We start from the raw sequence: 20,224 nt of genomic DNA on the forward strand, positions 1-20,224 counted from the left end.
CATAACCATCATTTATGAGAGTTACAAAGGAGTGTTGAGTGTAGACTAGCCCCCTAATCCATGCACACTTTATTTTAAAATGTACTCCCTGTTCTGTTACATTTCCTTTTTGAAGCTTTGTGTCTTAGGTCCCTTGCCCTTATGTTTTCACACTGTTTTCAAGATATGACTGTGCTTCTCTGGCTCAATCTATGCTATTCTTTATTCCTCAACTATCTGTTCCTGTCATGACCTTTCTAAAGTGGGTCTAGGTTGTCCCTAGAAGTGAATAATTTTAAATCCTGCCAAGTCATGGGGACTGGTCTAGGGATGAAAGGTAGCTGTTAACTTGAAATGATTAGAGCAGCCTAAATTTCAGAAAATTTGTATTTTTCTTGCTATTCTAATATAGGTGAAATTAACCCCTATGCAGAGAGCCAGGACAAAGTCTGTGTCCTACTCGCCCTGTGTTCTCGCACGGTAAACTTCACATACCCACAAAGACAACTTCCCTTTGAGTTTGATGCTCTTGATGCTTGCAGGGTCTTAAGAACTGTTCAGAATCCTTATGTTTCCATTATTACTTAGTTATTGATCACTGTTGCGAGCTTAAGATGTCACCCAATCTTCTGTTTAAAAAAACTTTTAAATTCAAGTTAGAAAAGGAGTTCTAATATCTAGGGAGGGGTACAAGTTAAAATCCAAACTACTCTCTGGTACTATGGGAAGATAAACATAATTTGTGAGTTAAGCACTTTCCATTGGTATCTGTATGTGCTACATATAATGTTGACTGTTTAAATGACTGGGGAAATGTTCTTTTTCCTTGGGATTGTTGTTGACTTCTACATTTAAATAACATGTATTGGGGTTTTTTTTTAGGTTTCCCGTGTGGTGGTGGCATCTCGTAACTATGCAGATTTCACAAGTGAGGCTACATTTGATATTAAGGTAAGGAAGTTGAATATTTCATTTTTGAGAATTAGCATTAAATAGAAGTATTGTTGTAGATATTACCACTGTGGATTTCTCTGTAAGAAAAGACATAATTTCTGAATGTTCAGAACCAAACATTTCTATATCTATCTGCACCTGGCAGGAGTTCACAACTGTTTATTTCTTCAGTGCATGAAAAAAGTCAAGTTACACAATGAGTAAAAATTGTTGCTGTTTGGGATATTTAAAATGCTAATGTAAGATTCTGAGGTAACTAAAAAACAGAAAATAGCATAAATTATTGAGATGAAAAACTGAAATATTGTGAACTTAAGACTGGAAGGGACCTCCTGAGTCCTGGATCCCAGTCTCCTGCTTTTCAGGCAACCCTCACATATAATCCTGTTCATAAGTGCATCAAGCTCTATCTTAAAATTAGGGAAGTTGTTTACCCCTACTAATCCTATTGGAAGGCTGTTCCAGAACATTACTCCTCTGATGGCTAGACACCTTCTAATTTCCAGTCTATATTCATGGCTAGTTTATACCCGTTTGTTGTTGTGCCAACTTTGTCCTTTAGCTTAAATTGCTCTTGAGACATGTACTAAGCATCTGCACAGACTCATGAGGATGAAGGTCTCCTGTCTTTATACCCAGCATGCCAGCAGGCATTGGATTGACCGGGCCCTTAGTAGTACATAATACCATTTTTCACCTCTTGGCCCTATCAGTATCGGCAGAACCTAAAGTTTGAAGTCAGTTAGTTCTCTTAAGGGGCTCAGTCATTCTCTCCTATTTGGCTTTCCCTCACAGTCTTCTATCAGAGGAATGGCATTTGCTGCTCCCCATGTGACAGTCAGGGTCCAGATACCCCAAGGAGAGAACGGAAGGTTTAAGTCATTAGTCTCATAGTCATTATGAGATGTATACAGTTTATGGTTGTGAATATATGTGTGTGCGTATTTAGAAAATGTAATAGATACTGTGGTGCGACTTCAGCATCACCTCACAACAGGGAGGAGAAGCAATCAGACTGAGAAGAACTATCTCCCCACCCAAAGGAGACTAGCTTCAAACATGTAGCCATTGGCCAGTCCAAGAAAAAACACCGAGGAACCATAAAAGTAAAGGGAAATGGCTTGAAACTGAAAAGAAAATCAGTCTTCGAAAACTAAGAAAGGAGGGAGTTTTCCCTACTTTGAATATCTATTGTGAGTAGTGACTGAAGGGAGGGGGAAGGCAAACCATTTTAAAATGGAAGTGATTTGAATTGAAGAGCATCCAGAACTTGGGGGACAGTCTCAAGGCAGGAGGCTATCAGTGGATACTAGCATAAGTGCCAACTTTGTGGGTGTTCCACCCCTGGAGCACCTCTGGAAAAAAACTAACGGGTGCTTAGCACCCACTGGCAGTCAGCTTCTCTCCACACCCGCCAGTGTCCCTGCTGATCAACTCCTTTCTCTCCCTCCAAGCGCCTCCTGCCTGCCGTAATGAGCTGTTCCTGCAGAGCAGGGGTGGGATGAGATGGCTGGGGGTGGGCCCTTGGGGAAAGGGGTGGAGTGGGGATGGGGCACTGCTGGGGCAAGGAAGAAGCCAGCGCTTGTGAATACTGGATCCCCCTTACAACTAAGGGGTAAACTGAGAAACTTTTAAGGCAATAGGTAATTCTTATTAGAAAACTGATTTTATCTAATAGGAAAGTGCAAAGCCTATGATTGTCTTTGTTTATTTTCATACCAAGCAGATTTCTGTTGTGCAAACTGGAACACATGCTCCACACAAAATAAACTGGTATCTGAGGGACTGGCTTCATGTCTTCAAGGATGACAGATCAGATGTGAAAAATCCAAGTATCTGATAGTTAAGAACTTGGGATGGACATATTTAGGGAGACTTGGGACTGGAAGGGCTGGTGTCACCTGGCAAAGAGTAATTGGGCTGGTGAGAGCTAGGGTCAAACCTTATGCTTGTAGGCCGGCTGCTGGTGTCAGAGATCTGAACCATGGCTGAACAGCACCAAGGCATCCAAAGGGCAGGCATTAGCCTGGTCTGGGTGGACCCCAAAATGTCACACCATAGCAGAAGCCATGGGTTCCATATCCCAAACATGCAGCCTTTCCCTCAGGTCTGTGTGGATTCTGGGGAACATGCAAGAGGGAATGGGGCATCCTCTGTAATTGTTTGATTTGCTACAGTCCCTGGAGAATGTGTTCCTTATACCACTAGCTACCCCAGGAAGCAGAAGTTGCTTCGGAGCACAGAGAGTGGAAAACAGTTTGTTACTTCAGACTCTATCTGCAGTAATTTATGCTCACTTCCTGTTCAGGTTTTGGAAAGTACCCACTTCCCACTCATCCAGACTGGTGGAAGCTTCCTACATGGTATAAGGGTGGGGGAGGGCAGTATGTTGCAAAGGTGGTGTCCCTTTTGGCAGGCAAAGGGGGCTTTTGGCACACAACGCCCTCTGTGTGCTGGTGTACAGAATAAGACCTGGTCCTATTGTGATGGGGTCCCCGGGGTGCAACCTGGACTGTGGGACCGCTGAGCCCTCCAAACCCATCAACCTCGCTTGCCTCTCACACTGTGATGCTGATGTCAAGCTACAAACCTCTACAGACGCTGCACTTACACAGCTATCCACAGGCAGGGACATACCCAACTGACTTACATGAATGATCTCCCAGCCACTCATGAACCAGCAATAGAGTTGTTCCAGCCAATTCTCTGTCCCCTCCACCCCCACCAGCTCCCCAGCCTTGTACCCCAGAACTGTACTATCTTGCACTACTCAGAAGCCTGACCAGTGTAAGTTCATTACTTAGTTCACCACTTCTTCATAGGAAAGTGGACATACGCCAGCCTTTGAGACCTGAGCAGATTTCCAAGGAATTTAGACAAACTCACTGATAAGGATAAAACATTAATTTAGTTTATTAACTACAGAAAGATAGTTTTTAAGTGGTTATAAGTGGTAGGCATAAAGGAGATAGTTACCTTAAGAAGTAAAAATAGAAACATGCATTCTAAATACTAAACTTTTCTTCTAAGCAAGTGTTGGATCGAACAGCTTTTCTCACCCTGACAGATGGTACAAGCAGGTTACAGTTCCTCAGTACATAGACTGGACTCCCTTTCCAGCCTGGGACCAAACTTCCCCAGTTCAAAGTCTTTGTCCTCCAGATGTTCTTCCAGATGTTGGGGGTGGGGGAGGGAAGAGACCCACTGTCTCTTTTATACTTTCTTCCAGCTTGCTGGAAAGATCTTTGCTGTGACGTGTTAGTCTGCCCCCATGGGGTACTTGCTTTCTCCAGCAAGTCTGTGGGATAGTGGATTGGGTGTTAATGAGTCATTAATGCTGTCTGGCTATTGATGGCTGCTACTCTGTTGTAACTGAAAGGCTGGTTGTGGGAGTTCCCAACCTCAGAACATATTTCCATAACGCATATAGCAATACTTCATAACTCCACATACAATGATATGATAGTATATACAATTCCACATATTAATGTTTACCAGATCAAGACTTATAAAATTAATCCCTCAAAGCATACTTTGTACAAAACATATCCTAATATCACAGTGGTGAAAATGGGGGCTCCAGGGTGCTACTTTGAGGTACAGAGTGTCTCACCTATGTTGCGAGCCATTATGGTTTTTCCAAAGATTATCTTTGGAATGTGACTTATGAAGCAGTGCTGTCTTCCTGAGTCTGCAGATAGAATAGTTGGGTCAACTTCTTCCTGGTGTAAGCCCACTGGTATCCATGGAGTGTCACTGGAGATGAAACTGCTCAATAGCTGTGGGGTACAAAATGGAGCATTAACTTTGAAGTGTAACAGACTGTAAATGTCTCCACTGTTAATTATTTTACAGCCGACCCCTTTAACAAACATTCTGATCATCACGGTCTTGTGGGGAGAACTTGAGTAGATTACCACCACTTCCCTGTCTGACCCCGGATAGTACTGTGACCCCTTCCTCCACAGAAAGACAGCAATGTAAAAGGATCAGACTCTCTTTTTTCTGCCCTTTGATAGGGCACAGACAAAGTAGACTGGCCTGCTGAAAAGGAATAGCCGTACTAAAGGACTGGGTATCTAAGTTCCCTCTAAGCTGCGCAGCAGGCTATAAAGGACCACGCAGGCACACAGCCACAAGGGCCTGGACAGGGGAGAGGTAGGGGCTGGGCAGGGAGGGGAACAAGCTGGGGTGTGCAGGGCTGCAGGTGGGGAGAGACAGCTCTCGCCTAGCCCCAGAGCTGCTGCTGGTGGGAAGATGGCTAGGGGGAGTCTTCTCCTCCTGGGGGAGCCTGTACCCCAAACCCCCAGTCAGAGCCCTCACCCCACTGCACCCCAAGCCCAACTCTGTGCCCCAGCCCTGAGCTCCCTCCTGCACTCCAAATCCTTCATTCCCAGTTCCACCCCAGAGCTTCAATCAACTCATCTAGATATTTGCTTTTTAGTGAAGTCAGTACAAACTAAAATTTCATACAGACGATGACTTATTTATGCTGCTCTATATACTGTACACTGAAATGCAAGTACAATATTTATATTCCAGTTGATTTATTTTATAATTATATGGTAGTAATGCGAAAGTAAGCAGTTTTTCAATAAGAGTGTTCTGTGACACTTGTATTTTTATGTCTGATTTTGTAAGCAAGTAGTTTTTAAGTTAAGTGAAACTTGGGGATATGCAAGACAAATCTGACTCCTGAAACTGGTACAATAGTCTGGAAAAGTTGACAACCACTGGTTTAGACCTAAACATTCAGGTTTTACTGTTCAAAACTATCTGGAACTTGAACATAATAAATTAAAATATTGGATTTTTAGTGCTGAGATGAGAAACAGGGACATGTACCTTATTGAAATACCTCCTTGATTGTTTCTTTAGAAATGCGATCTCCATCTCCTGGAAGAGGGCCCTCCTGTCACAGCAGTGCTGACTCGGGAGGAGGGACTCCGTTACTATAGGACTATGCAGACCATTCGGCGCATGGAACTGAAGTCAGACCAGCTGTATAAACAGAAGATTATTCGTGGCTTCTGCCATTTATGTGATGGTCAGGTGAGTGATAGGTCCAGAGAGTTCATAAAACAGTGTGGAGTCTTTGTGTGTTTCATTATTTAATGTAGGGTTTGAATGAAGAGGGAGCTAAGTTTAGAAGCATAAATAAATAAATTTAGAAGTAGAAAAAAACCTTAGTCTTAAAGCATAGCTGGATCACAGACACCCCTTCTCTTTCAACATATGTATAAACCAAAACTTGGTCTACTTTTACTTATTTAAAAAAAACAAACAAAAAATCACCTTTAGATCATATGTGCTCCAGCTAATGAGGTCAGAAGATGATCTGCCTGTAGCTTCCTCAGGGCAACAGATGGGAGGGAGAAAGCAGGAAGCTGCTGAAGATGGGCACAGGGAACCAGCATCTGCAATGTTCTGTTTACAGCTAATCTGGAGGTGGAGGCAGGGCTGGGGTTGCCTGTTTCCTCCACATCAAGCTTCCCAGATGTCCTTTGGGAAGGCTGGGGCAAAAAACCTTTGGCCTCTAAAATAGCATCTGCCAGTAGGGAAAGAACTTTAGGGATGTCTGTGGCCTAGTTTCGCTGCCTGTCCTTTTTCCCCCTTTTCGGATGTGGTGCAAAATCCCCTCTTCTGTGAGATGGCTGGTGATACTTGTCTCCCCCGCTCACTGATCATGGGGAATGGAAAGGTCAGTCACGGTGAGCATGGGAAGAGCAGTGCTTAAGAGGTTGAACACACAGGCAGTGACAGTGGTCCGCAAGCTTTCCTAGTTTCTCACCTTCCTGGACATAATCATCAATCTCCTCCTATGCTGGTTTTGATTATTTTAGAGGTGCAGACTGTTGTAGTCAAAGGACCTAGCTCCAGCCCCATGTCAGGCATATGTCTCCGTTGGGGTGCAGGACAGTTGACTGTACCTGGTGCCCTTCATTGCTACAGGTCTTCTAAGTATGGACCCATCCTCAGGAGCTGGATAGAGGAGTCTCATGTTTTGTCCCGTTTTCAGACTTATTTTTCCTTTACAACAGGAAGCATGCTGTGTTGGACTTGAAGCTGCCATGAAACCAACAGATCACTTGATAACAGCATACCGGGCTCATGGCTATGCCCACACACGTGGAACTTCTGTCCGAGAGATCCTTGCTGAGCTTACAGGTACATTTTGAATAAAATAATAAAGATAAATGAGGATCCAGGCACTGCTGTACTTACCTTGCATCAGCATTTCCAGATAAATTCTAAACCAATGATACTCAGACTGAGGCTCGCGAGCCGCAAGTGGCTCTTTAATGTGCCTCCTACAGCTCTTTGCTGCACATGATATTAAAACACTGTGTGATTTAATTATTAACCGAGATGCTTTTATTATGTTGTTAACCAATTGTAGTTGATAAAATAATAATACTTGGTCATTTTGCTGTGAGAATAATATACATAAAAAACTAAATATTTCCTGTCATACTGTTTAAATATGAATATATAGTCCTATAGTAAATTAAACCGTGAATTTAGACTGCTGTGGCTCTTTTGGGTTAATGTGGCTCCTGAACCACTTAGGTCTGAGTACCACTGATCTAAACTAACTATGACATACTAAATACATTGGGACATGGGACACACAGTAACATGGGAAAGTAAATCATCAGTATTCTGTGACCTCTCTGGATGCCTCACAATAAAGTCACAAGGTAACTTTAATACTCAGATACTTCTCATGACTTGGAGTAAGTAATACAAAATGCTATTCCTTTCAGTTAACACCACTTCTGAGAGCTTTTCTTGATATCATAGACTCTGTTTACATGAGCATTATCTAGAAGCATGTCTTGCTACAATAGCTTTATTATTACTTGTGCTATAGGTCCCATCTAAACTATACTTTTGGTGGACCTTATTTATTCATGATAGGACTTGACACCCTCCAGTTTTGTAGTTTGGATGGTTCTGACCCTGAGCTGTACTACTGCCTTGGTCTTTACAGGAGTGTAGCACAGCACGGCTTCATCTATAATGCACAACTGAATTGTGTCAGGGATGACCTGATCACACGAGGAAACTCTTATTATGGTAATTGCTACAGTGAAACTGAGATAATAGATTAGACTGGTCAGAAAAACCCAGGTTAGAACCTTTGTCTCAGGAACCATATTTACACAAGGTTGTGACTAACCGTGTTTCTCTGCTATAGCTTATAGCATGTATTAGAGTTACGAGGGGGCTGTCGGAACGTAAATAGGATCTGCTTCCTTGTTAGAAAAGACTAAGCTATTACAGAATGATGGGACTCTTCCTGTAGATGTTTGTTTTTCATTTCTCTCGCTAATCTCATTTAGCATTTACTTTGATGGAAGTTTTAATGGTTGCACTGTTTTCTTCTGTTCGCCATCTGTTTGTAGCTACCTGTTGTGTCCTGTCAGATACTTAAAATGTAACCTCTTTGGAAAGGGGTCTGTCTTTTCATTATATGCCTACACCTTTCAGGTCGAAAAGGAGGCTGTGCTAAGGGAAAAGGAGGATCAATGCACATGTATGCCCAGAACTTCTATGGTGGCAACGGTATTGTTGGTGCTCAGGTACTATGATGCAGTATGGCAAATGTCTAGCATTTTAAAATCAAATTAAATCTCACTTAAAGAGGTTCTGTGCCAGCATCACCTTTCTTGCTATGGGCCTGCCTGGAGCAATCATTGCTGTATGTGGCCATAGTCTAAAGTCTTAATCGTTTACAAACCAAAACATATCATGAGCTAATTCAGTTCAAACTAAATGGAAGGATTAACAAAAATAAATCTGCAATTAGAGTTTTTGATTTCAAAAGGGCTGACTTTCAAAAATTAAGGAAATTAGTTAGGGAAGTGGATTGGACTGAAGAACTTATGGATCTAAAGGTAGAGGAGGCCTGGAATTACTTTAAATCAAAGCTGCAGAAGCTATCGGAAGCCTGTATCCCAAGAAAGGGGAAAAAATTCATAGGAAGGAGTTGTAGACCAAGCTGGATGAGCAAGCATCTTAGAGAGGTGATTAAGAAGAAACAGAAAGCATACAGGGAGTGGAAGGTGGGAGGGATCAGCAAGGAAAGCTACCTAATTGAGGTCAGAACATGTAGGGATAAAGTGAGACAGGCTAAAAGTCGAGTAGAGTTGGACCTTGCAAAGGGAATTAAAACCAATAGTAAAAGGTTCTATAGCCATATAAATAAGAAGAAAACTAAGAAGGAAGAAGTGGGGCCGCTTAACACTGAGGATGGAGTGGAGGTTAAAGATAATCTAGGCATGGCCCAATATCTAAACAAATACTTTGCCTCAGTCTTTAATAAGGCTAAAGAGGATCTTGGGGATAATGGTAGTATGACAAATGGGAATGAGGATATGGAGGTAGATATTACCATATCTGAGGTAGAAGTGAAACTCAAACAGCTTAATGGGACTAAATCAGGGGGCCCAGATAATCTTCATCCAAGAATATTAAAGGAATTGGCACCTGAAATTGCAAGCCCATTAGCAAGAATTTTTAATGAATCTGTAAACTCAGGAGTTGTACCGAATGATTGGAGAATTGCTAATATAGTTCCTATTTTTAAGAAAGGGAAAAAAAAAGTGATCCGGGTAACTACAGGCCAGTTAGTTTGACATCTGTAGTATGCAAGGTCCTGGAAAAAATTTTGAAGGAGAAATTAGTTAAGGACATTGAAGTCAATGGTAAATGGGACAAAATGCAACATGGTTTTACAAAAGGTAGATCGTGCCAAACCAACCTAATCTCCTTTTTTGAAAAAGTAACAGATTTTTTAGATAAAGGAAATGCAGTGGATCTAATTTACCTAGATTTCAGTAAGGCGTTTGATACCGTGCCACATGGGGAATTATTGGTTAAATTGGAGAAGATGGGGATCAATATGAACATCGAAAGGTGGATAAGGAATTGGTTAAAGGGGAGACTGCAACGGGTCCTACTGAAAGGCGAACTGTCAGGTTGGAGGGAGGTTACCAGTGGAGTTCCTCAGGGATCGGTTTTGGGACCAATCTTATTTAATCTTTTTATTATTGACCTCGGCACAAAAAGTGGGAGTGTGCTAATAAAGTTTGCAGATGATACAAAGCTGGGAGGTATTGCCAATTCAGAGAAGGATCGAGATATTATACAGGAGGATCTGGATGACCTTGTAAACTGGAGTAATAGCAATAGGATGAAATTTAATAGTGAGAAGTGTAAGGTTATGCATTTAGGGATTAATAACAAGAATTTTAGTTATATATTGGGGACGCATCAATTAGAAGTAACGGAAGAGAAGGACCTTGGAGTATTGGTTGATCATAGGATGACTATGAGCTGCCAATGTGATATGGCTGTGAAAAAAGCTAATGCGGTTTTGGGATGCATCAGGAGAGGCATTTCCAGTAGGGATAAGGAGGTTTTAGTACCATTATACAAGGCACTAGTGAGACCACACCTGGAATACTGTGTGCAGTTCTGGTCTCCCATGTTTAAAAAGGATGAATTCAAACTGGAGCAGGTATAGAGAAGGGCTACTAGGATGATCCGAGGAATGAAAAACTTGTTTTATGAAAGGAGACTTCAGGAACTTGGCTTGTTTAGCCTAACTAAAAGAAGGTTGAGGGGAGGTATGATTGCTCTCTATAAATATATCAGAGGGATAAATACAGGAGAGGGAGAGGAATTATTTAAGCTCAGCATCAATGTGGACACAAGAACAAATGGGTATAAACTGGCCACCAGGAAGTTTAGACTTGAAATCAGACGAAGGTTTCTAACCATCAGAGGAGTGAAGTTTTGGAATAGCCTTCCAAGGGAAGAAGTGGGGACAAAAGATCTATCTGGTTTTAAGATTCTACTCGATAAGTTTATGGAGGAGATGGTATAATGGGATTTTGGTAAGTAATTGATCTTTAAATATTCAGGGTAAATAGGACTAATCCCCTGAGATGGGATATTAGATGGATGGGATCTGAGTTACTACAGAAAATTCTTTCCTGGGTATCTGGCTGGTGAATCTTGCCCATATGCTCAGGGTTTAGCTGATTGCCATATTTGGGATCGGGAAGGAATTTTCCTCCAGGGCAGATTGGAGAGGCCCTGGAGGTTTTTCGCCTTTCTCTGTAGCATGGGTGACTTGAGGGAGGCTTCTCTGCTCCTTGAAGTCTTTAAACCATGATTTAAGGACTTCAATAGCTCAGACATAGGTGAGGTTTTTTGTAGGAGTGGGTGGGTGAGATTCTGTGGCCTGCGCTGTGCAGGAGGTCGGACTAGATGATCAGAATGGTCCATTCTGACCTTAGTATCTATGAATCTATATAGCTGAATCTAACAGATTAAACTACTGATATTATTTAATGTTATATGAAAACTAAGTTTAAGATTTGATTCCTGTTACAATCTAATGGAAATGAGTTAACAGCCTTTGTAGCTATACTCTCCATAATTAATTGCATACATCTACAAAAGTTAATTTTTATAGTTCCCAGCTGTCTCCAACTGTTCCAAATGTTGCTCTAAAAATATCAGTTTGACTTGTTAAATCTGTTTTATATTTCACTGTAGGTTCCTCTTGGAGCTGGGATTGCCTTGGCCTGTAAGTACTTTGGCAAAGATGAGATCTGTTTGACTTTATATGGAGATGGTGCTGCCAATCAAGTAAGCTCTCTTGATTTTAAATGTGTTTAGTAAGAGTAGTCCTATGTATGCCCTATTGACATTCATTTCAATCACTTTGTGACTTCTACATATAAGTCAGTAAGTTTGGCAGTTTTGATACAGGGAGGATTTTATAATGTGGACAGTTGTCCACTGGTAACTGCTTAAGAATCATGTCATATAGATTGCTGAGCAGTTGTCAGAGAACTTTTGGTGACTATAAGGCTGCTGCTCTGTCTAATCACTCTCTATATACTTTAAAAAAGAAAAGGAGGACTTGTGGCACCTTAGAGACTAGCCAATTTATTTGAGCATAAGCTTTCGTGAGCTACAGCTCCCTTCGTTAGATGAATGATTCTAGATTCATTCTAATGAAGGGAGCTGTAGCTCACGAAAGCTTATGCTCAAATAAATTGGCTAGTCTCTAAGGTGCCACAAGTCCTCCTTTTCTTTTTGTGGATACAGACTAACACGGCTGCTACTCTGAAATCTATATACTTTAGGCATTCATGCTGATTGAATTATAGAAATATTTTAGAGCTTGGAAAATTTAAGTTTGGAAGGCTTTTAAGTTAGGGGACTAGGCTTGCTTTCCAAAGGTAGATCTGAAAGAGAAGTGGTGGTGGTGGAAATCTTCACCCTAGTGGGTCTTCACATACCAGAAGTGCAAAGGATCCTGGAATGCCTACAAGGGTCTGCTTGGAAGCACATCTTTCACTTAAATTTATTGCCTTATAATTTTGAAGCGCCATAGTCCCCACCACTCCCCGCATTTGGAGCTCTGTTCCCCTGCAGGAAGCTGTCGGGGAGTGGGGCCAGATCTTCACTATCCTAGCCCTGTCTAGCCTGCAAGTGTTGAGGGGAGAGGTCTTTACGTACTCTGGACCTGCCCTATGAACAACTCTCAGTGCCTGCCTCTGCTGTTGCTCATGGCTTTCCTAAGTAGATGCTAAGAAGCATGATGTTGACATGATACTTGAGTTTCTCTGCTGTCCAGAGTTCTCAAGTTCTCAAACTGACTAGTGGGGTTAATTTCATTCTGACGTCACTCTGTTGGTGCTTGGAAAAAATCCACGAGCTGTAGCAGACGCAATAGACCTGTCTTCTTGAAGACCTGGGGTGGGGAATCAGCTTGTATTTGATTCACATGTGAAAGGTTATTTACTCCTGAGGACATTCTGCACCAAAATATTAAAATTTCTGTGCACAGTATTTTAAAATTCTGCCCATTTTATTTGTCAAATAAATGTGGAGCCTCCAGCATGGCATTGGGGAGCACAGGCCACTGGCTGCACAGAAGTGGGAGATGACTATGCAGCTTCCCTTTAGGACACGGACTCAGCGGTGAGGTTGCAGCCAACCCTGACGCAGCCCCTCCATGCCAGGTGCACCAGGTGTGGGCAGGCAGGCTCAACAAGGCAGGATCTAAGTTTGGAGGAGTTTGGTGTGGGTTGAGAGGGTTCTGTGTGGGGTAATCTGGGTGCAGGTGGCTCAGTGGGGGATCCAGGTGCAGGGAGGATCTGCATGCACAGGGGCTTGTTGGGGGGGTTCTGGGTGCAACAATAATGGGACTATGCAGAGGGGGTCCAGGTGAACGTGGTTGGGGCTCAGTAGGGTGAGGATCTGGCTGTGGGTGGCTCATTGAGGTGGTGCGGGGGAAGTGACATTCGGCAAGAGCGTCTGGATATCAGGGTGTCTGGATGCATGGGGGTGGGCAGTTGCGATAGCAGCTCCCTGTACAGTGATCCCTCCCTCTGCAGCTGAGGAGCGATGGGCTCAGGAAGCAGGGTGGGGGAAGAGTTTGCAGAGTTTTCTAAAGCTGGGGGAGAAATCTGGGGGTACCATGCAAGGGAAGTCCCGTCCTCCCCACAGGGTAGGAGTCACTAGCCAGGTCTTCCCCAGTCCTGCCTGCCGCCCCGCAGTGATTTCTCTCTCTGCTGGCTACCTGGGGCACCCCAAAAAATACTGCTGCGGAGGGCTGCATGACCGCTCTTGTGACTTCCCTTTGCTTCCCCATCAGAATGTCATTTTTCTGCAGGGAAGCAAAGAAATCTTCAGGGGAATGTAAATTTTGCACATGTGCAGTGGCACAGAATTCCCCCAAGAGTAGGTTATTTTCCCAGTAAGGGCTAGAAACTTAACTATAGCAACTTCTACAGAAATCTATGCTTTAAATCTCCTCTCCCCACAGCTGTGGAAGACATTCCAGTTTCCTCTTGCAAATGGAGTTCTCAAGTGATGACCTTTTCTGTTGCCTCTACTTGCATAGAGTAGTTGATACAACAGTGTTGAAACTTTCTTTATTTAGCTGAAGTAGAACTGTCACACATTACATGTGTAGTCCCACATTGCTTTTATTAAAGTAATTTTCAAATTTTCTATTGAAAATATTTGAGTTGTGAACTCTTCGGTACATCAGTTTATCCTGAATGTTGCTATCTAGAGGTTAAGGATAATATTTTTTAATGGGCGAGTATTTTACTACATACGGGTTAAGATGAAAAGTAGATTTTCAACCCTATGATTTTATTTCAAGACTGAACTGACTCAGAATTTGAGTTCACTATCAGAGTTAAATATTAGCCAAACCTTTGATGGAAGTGAAAGAACTCGTGTAGGCCTTGATACTTAAAATTTAAAGAATCTAAAGGGGGACCCAACTTACATGTTACTAAAAAAGAAAAGTGAGAAAAGCTCACTTCGCTGTAGCTCACGAAAGCTTATGCTCAAATAAATTTGTTAGTCTCTAAGGTGCCACAAGTACTCCTTTTCTTTTTTGCGAATACAGCTACTCTGAAACACGTTACTGTTTTTCTTCCAGGGTCAGATATTTGAAACATATAATATGGCAGCCTTGTGGAAGCTGCCATGCATTTTCATCTGTGAGAACAACAGGTATGGAATGGGTACTTCAGTAGAGAGAGCTGCAGCCAGCACTGACTACTACAAAAGAGGAGACTACATTCCAGGGATAAGAGTGAGAACATGTTCCATCTTTTCCATATTTATGGTGGAGCAGATCGTTGGAGATCATGAATTCATATTGAATATATGGGAATACTTAAATTGATTGTTCACCCTCTGAAGTCTGCTCTGCTCTTATCTAATTAAAAAGCTTTTCTGTTAACAGGTGGATGGTATGGATATTCTCTGTGTGAGAGAAGCAACAAAGTTTGCAGCTGAACACTGTAGATCTGGAAAAGTAAGTTACTCAATATCAGTCCTTTACCATGGATAAGGTAATTATTTTGTGCTATATTGCTCTCACATATAAAATCTCATACCAAGCCCATACTCTGCAGTTAAATTATTTTTGAAATTCTCTTTGCATCTCTTTTCTCAATTAAGGAAAGTTTCAGTGTCAAACATTTATGTATATACTATTTATTTGACTGAATTTTTCTGTTTCTCTCAGTTTTACAGAAATGGACGGTCTAAATACCTTTTACCAATATTAATTGACTTAAGTAAAAAGACCATATTAAAACTGAAAAGCATGTATTTTCATCCATTTTTATGTCTTCTGCTGAGAGGATTTCTGAATATGCTTTAAACAATTGGTTCCCAAACTGGGGGGCACGCAGAAATTCCAAGGAGGCGCAAGGCTGCCTGGCCCTTTAGCTCCTGGTCGGGGAGGCTAGCCCTCAGCCCCTCCCTTGCTGTCCACCCTCCCCCATAGGTACGCCCCTGCGCGGGCAGCACAGCTTGCACCTGCCCACCTCCCAGACTTTCCAATAAGCCAGTGCTGCTGCTCTGAGTGGCCTAGTAAGGAGGGCAGAGGGGTTTTACGGGGGGCAGTCAGGGGACAGGGAGCAGTTGGATGGGGCAGAGGTTCTGGGTGGGGGGCAGTCAGGAGACAGGGAGCAGGAGGCGTTGGATAGGCGTGGGAGTCCTGGGGGCCCTGTCGGGGTGGGGGTGTGGATAGGGGTCGGGGCAGTCAGGAGACAGGGAGCGGGGTAGGGGTGTGTAAATATGGGGGGGGACGGTCGGGGACAAGGAGCAGGAGGGGTTGGATAAGAGTGGGGTCCCAGGGGGCTGATTAGGGGTAGGGGGTCCCGGGAAGGGGTGGTCAGGGAACAAGGATGATAGTAAAGGAGAGGTGGGGGGTATGAGGATTTCTCTAAAACTAAAAAGGAGGTGTGATGCCAAAAAGTTTGGAAACCACTGCTTTAAACATTTTATTTACCAATTAAAAGGTCAGTGGGGGAAAGAGTAACACTTCTGCTGTATTTGCAACTAATATAAAATAACTGAAGTAAATCTTTGTGAGATCACGTAGGAAGAGTAAAACTGAGCACTAAGTCTGAATTTTTAGGAAGTTCTTTTTAAAGAAGGCATATACAGTAATTTGCACTAACTCAGACATGATATAAAATCACAATGAAGACCTTCTGTATTGGAGTGTTTGTTCCACTTCATCTATTCTTTAGAACCAACGTGTAGACTTATGAAGGGGATGAATATTTTTAAATACTATTTTGACACCAGAAGGGAACTGGCATGAAAGAAGCACAAGAGACCTAATCAGTGCTGATAGAGCAAGGTCAACTCCATTACAGTCTTGAAAGGGAAGGACAATTTTATGCATCTGAAATTTGCTGAATAACAATGGACTGATATCTGAAGCTGTGGAGCTATGCTGTTGAAAACCAGGTAGTGAGAACAAGCTGCCAAGTGAGGTTATTAAATTACCTTCACAAAACATATATCCAAGGCTCTTCTTGAAACCCATCTAAGAAGAGTTTAAGGAGAATGAAATATCTTTTGTCCATGTTGCAAGAGATCTTGTGTAATTCAAAGAGTGAGCTTGGAAAGGTGTTTTGGGGGAACATTGGTGTTGTCTCATTCAAACACAAAATTAGTAGCTGAGGCGAGTGGGTAATGCCTGGATCTGTAGTATTATGTTGTTGCTCTTTAGGCTTATGAAAACAACCATAAACCATTTTTCCAGGGTCCTATGCTGATGGAATTACAGACATATCGTTATCATGGACACAGTATGAGTGACCCTGGAATCAGGTACAGTAAAAAGAATTGTATGAATTTACTCTATTGGTTAATCTACATACAAGGCCTAGTGAGTGGTAGAAAAGATGGTAGTAATGTTTCCTTCTTTCTCCCTGTACCTGCACATTCAGAATCAAAAAATTAATGTCACTGACCAAAATTTAGAAATGTGGGTACCTTGCTGAAATCCACCTTAGGCATGTAAAAAAAATTAAGATTGAAATATTGCTGTTTATGAGACCGTTTGACCACTCGTATCCTATTGCCCAATAACACATCACCAGTCAGTAATGCTATCCTGTATCTCTTAATAGGTTTATATTGCACACGTCACCGTAATGTCTGACTTAATATCTCTCTCAGTTGCTTTGACTCATAATACTTCAAAGTGGCATAAGTCCCAATGTTAGATATATTTTTCAAAGATTCACATTCAGTAAGACCTTGTTTATTCTGCACCAACAAATTCCTTTTTGCACTGTTTTATGTAAGCTTTAACTGAAAAACAGCTTGCCTTTAAACCTCTCTGGTGCACGCTTTCAATACAGATGTTGATTGTCCTTTGGTAGAGAAATTAAAGTAACAGTATTTTAATTTGGAATGAAAAATTCCATCTTCGTATTTTATGTAGTTTTCACCCTTAGCACACTAGCTCTACTCCCAAGTGTTTTTAAACATATTGGGGACTGACCACTGTGCTAGAGTTTCTGTATGGATTCCGTATGGATTCTTTTAGGAAGGATATTTTATAGCTATTGGAAAACATGGTCAGATGACGAGAATTTCTAGGAGGAGGTAGTCCTCTTACACCATTCCCTCTATTAGTGTGTGTGATTATATTTGATTTTAGTCCCTGAAGGCCGGCTGCCAATTTCTTCAGTGATCAAACAATTTTCTGACTCATAGCTGAGTATAAGAGCAGGATTCTGTTTCTTCTTGTGCTTCATCGTTAAGTTTGTTTGTTTGTTTGTTTTGTTTTTTGTTTTTTTTACTGAGTTCTAACCAGTTACACCTGTGTGATCTAAGGGCATGTCTACACTTACTGGTAGATCAGCACTGCTGCAATCAATGCAGCAAGTGTTGATTTAGCAGGTCTGGTGAAGACATGCTAAATTGATGGGAGACCCCCTCCCATCAATTTGTGTACTCCACCTCCCAGAGAAGTGTAAGGGAAGTCGATGGGAGACGCTCTCCTGTCAACACGGTGCAATGTAGGCACCGCAGTAAGTAGATCTTACTACGTCAGCTTCCGTTACGTTATTCATGTAACGGAAGTTGCGTAAGTTAGATCGATTTACTACGGTAGTGTAGACCAGCCCTCAGCATAATTTGAAAATAATGGAGTTGCATGTGTATCAGTAGGGGACTAGTTTTCCTGCAGGTGGTTTGTGCAGGAAAGGAAAGACTCTGGACCCAGTTTAGGGGGCCAGTGAAGACAGTTGGAAAAAATGCTTGCAACCAAACTGAGCACTAAGTCTGAATTTTTAGAAACTTCTTTAACCTGAAAAGGGAAATAATGGAAGCCTAACAGTGCAGTCACTGAACCCTAGAGGAGATATGAGACTGTAGGGAGCAGTCCTCCAGGGGCTAGGGCATGAGATGGCTTTAAGTATTTTTCATTTCTAAGTTTAAGCACTGCCTTATGTAGGCAATTGTCTTAAAAATACAAGTATATTCTGTCTAAGTATTTAAATTCTGTCATCTGACAGAGATGAATTCATTAAGACACCCCTCATCAGATGGAGCAATATCCCTTTTCGAGGGAGTAAGTCACTTGCCCAGTCATGCAGAGTGGAGTTGGATCCAGATCTCCCAACATTTTATTAGTCTTCACACCAATACTGACTTTTTTCACTGGTAAATTAACTGTTGATTGATTTCATTCTAATTCTTGCTCTGTGTCAATGGGTAATCACAACTCCGATGTCCGGGTGGTCGTGTGTGGGGGACTTATATAATCATGTCTTTCCTTGGCTTCCACAGCTATCGTACTAGGGAAGAAATTCAGGAAGTCAGAAGCAAAAGTGATCCTATTACTCTTCTGAAGGACAGAATGGTTAACAGCAATCTTTCGAGTGTCGAGGAATTGAAGGTATTAAGTGATATTTTGCAGATGACTCTTAGTGATAACCTGTTAAGGTATAAATGAGCAGCCTGTGAAAGAGAAACAATACGTTGTAGTAAGTGGCCCCATGAGATGGTGCTGCCAAGAGTTTCTCTCGCCCCGGCTGCGTAAAAGTGCTATTGGTGGGAAATAAGGGACTAATGAAAATATTCAAGGTTTTCCTATTTAAACAAAAGGAGTCTAATAACTTTAACTAACTAACTAACTGAGACAAAACTACATGCAAGTGAGTTTACACTTTACTGCAAGTGTTCTGTTTCTGAACAACAGAATTTAGTGCAGTATTTCCCCTTGCAAATTTTGAAGTGAGTGACAGCTCTTGGAGGGGGTGGAGGGAAGGCTTTTTGTCACCTGGGAATTGTATTTTAAAATACCTACTACTTGGTGCATTTAAAAACAGGTTTTTTTTAAATTCTGCTATTTTGAAAGCCCTAGGGATTAACTCCAAAGATGTCATCCCCATTCCCTTTCAGTTTGGTGGTGGCAGGTCCCAGAAAGTCCTCTCTAACATCTCCACTCAAGTGTCGCAAATACTATGCTATAGCTGTGTAACACACGCTTTCGGCACCTCTTTTCAGTTTCTGATGTTCATCAAGATAAGATTTTTCTTCTTTGAATTGGCTAAACAAATCTGGCAAGAGGCACAGGCCACTTAGAAGGATGAAAGCTTTAACATATTAATTTGGAACCAGAACTGAAAAAGAGGAAATGTAGAATATGCATGTTGTTAATTACAGCTGTAGCTCTTTTCCTTTAAGTTGTGTGTAGGTTTGAGTCTACAAAATAAAAGCATGTCAAATAGTTCAGTTTCCAATAAAGAACAGAACTTTATCATAGGACTTCCATGTAAAAGTAAAGGGGATTGGCCAGATTTACATGCTTTCATTTTCTGCCCGGTTCATAGAAAAGTGGTTATATTTTACCTTTGAAGGCAATTTGTGTATAAGAGCCTTTCCTTATTCTGGTCCCAATCCCAGCATTTGGAACGTGAGCATATGCCAACTCTGAAGTGTTCCAGCAGTGCATTATACATTTCATGATGAGGGAGTTTTGTTTTTAAATTGGCCTGGAAGGATTAAATGTTGATAACCATCCATTTAACCACACACACAAAGCCATGAAAAAAATATTTCCATTGAAGTTTACAGAAAGACGAAGTAAGAAAAATGCGGTAAGAACTAACTTAAGGATATTTACTTTGATATAGACATTGAGATTCAAAAAGTTAAATAGTCTGACCCTGCCCCCCCCATAATTTTCCACATCTCTGAATCATTGATATTGTACACTGCACTTAAAAAAAAGTAAATTCTGCCAAGCTTATCTTGTGAATCTACTAATAATCATACTAAGCAAGTTCCTGAAACGTAATTAGCAGTAATTCTAGAGAAGAGTTGGACTTCTGGTAGTTTATTAATTCTCAGTGTCCTGCATGTGATTAAAAACTAACAGGTTAATGACTGCAGTATAGTCATTTGGTGCTGGGGGAGGAGT

The 20,224-nt window shown here is 41.8% G+C and overlaps 1 protein-coding gene across 2 annotated transcripts in view; it reads left to right on the forward strand.

Annotated features, from left to right (window-relative positions):
• PDHA1 (pyruvate dehydrogenase E1 subunit alpha 1) overlaps window positions 1–20,224 on the forward strand; it is a 30,351-nt gene that overhangs the window by 9,147 nt on the left and 980 nt on the right. For both annotated transcript variants that reach the window (XM_038390861.2, XM_038390851.2), the window contains 9 exons: window positions 862–930; window positions 5,812–5,985; window positions 6,975–7,101; window positions 8,428–8,519; window positions 11,506–11,598; window positions 14,420–14,575; window positions 14,729–14,800; window positions 16,550–16,617; window positions 18,589–18,697. In XM_038390861.2, coding sequence (XP_038246789.1) covers window positions 862–930; window positions 5,812–5,985; window positions 6,975–7,101; window positions 8,428–8,519; window positions 11,506–11,598; window positions 14,420–14,575; window positions 14,729–14,800; window positions 16,550–16,617; window positions 18,589–18,697 — 960 coding nt within the window. The remainder of the gene's footprint in view (window positions 1–861; window positions 931–5,811; window positions 5,986–6,974; window positions 7,102–8,427; window positions 8,520–11,505; window positions 11,599–14,419; window positions 14,576–14,728; window positions 14,801–16,549; window positions 16,618–18,588; window positions 18,698–20,224) is intronic.

This window comes from Dermochelys coriacea, chromosome 1, assembly GCF_009764565.3.
Source record: "Dermochelys coriacea isolate rDerCor1 chromosome 1, rDerCor1.pri.v4, whole genome shotgun sequence".
Classification (NCBI taxonomy): domain Eukaryota; kingdom Metazoa; phylum Chordata; order Testudines; family Dermochelyidae; genus Dermochelys; species Dermochelys coriacea.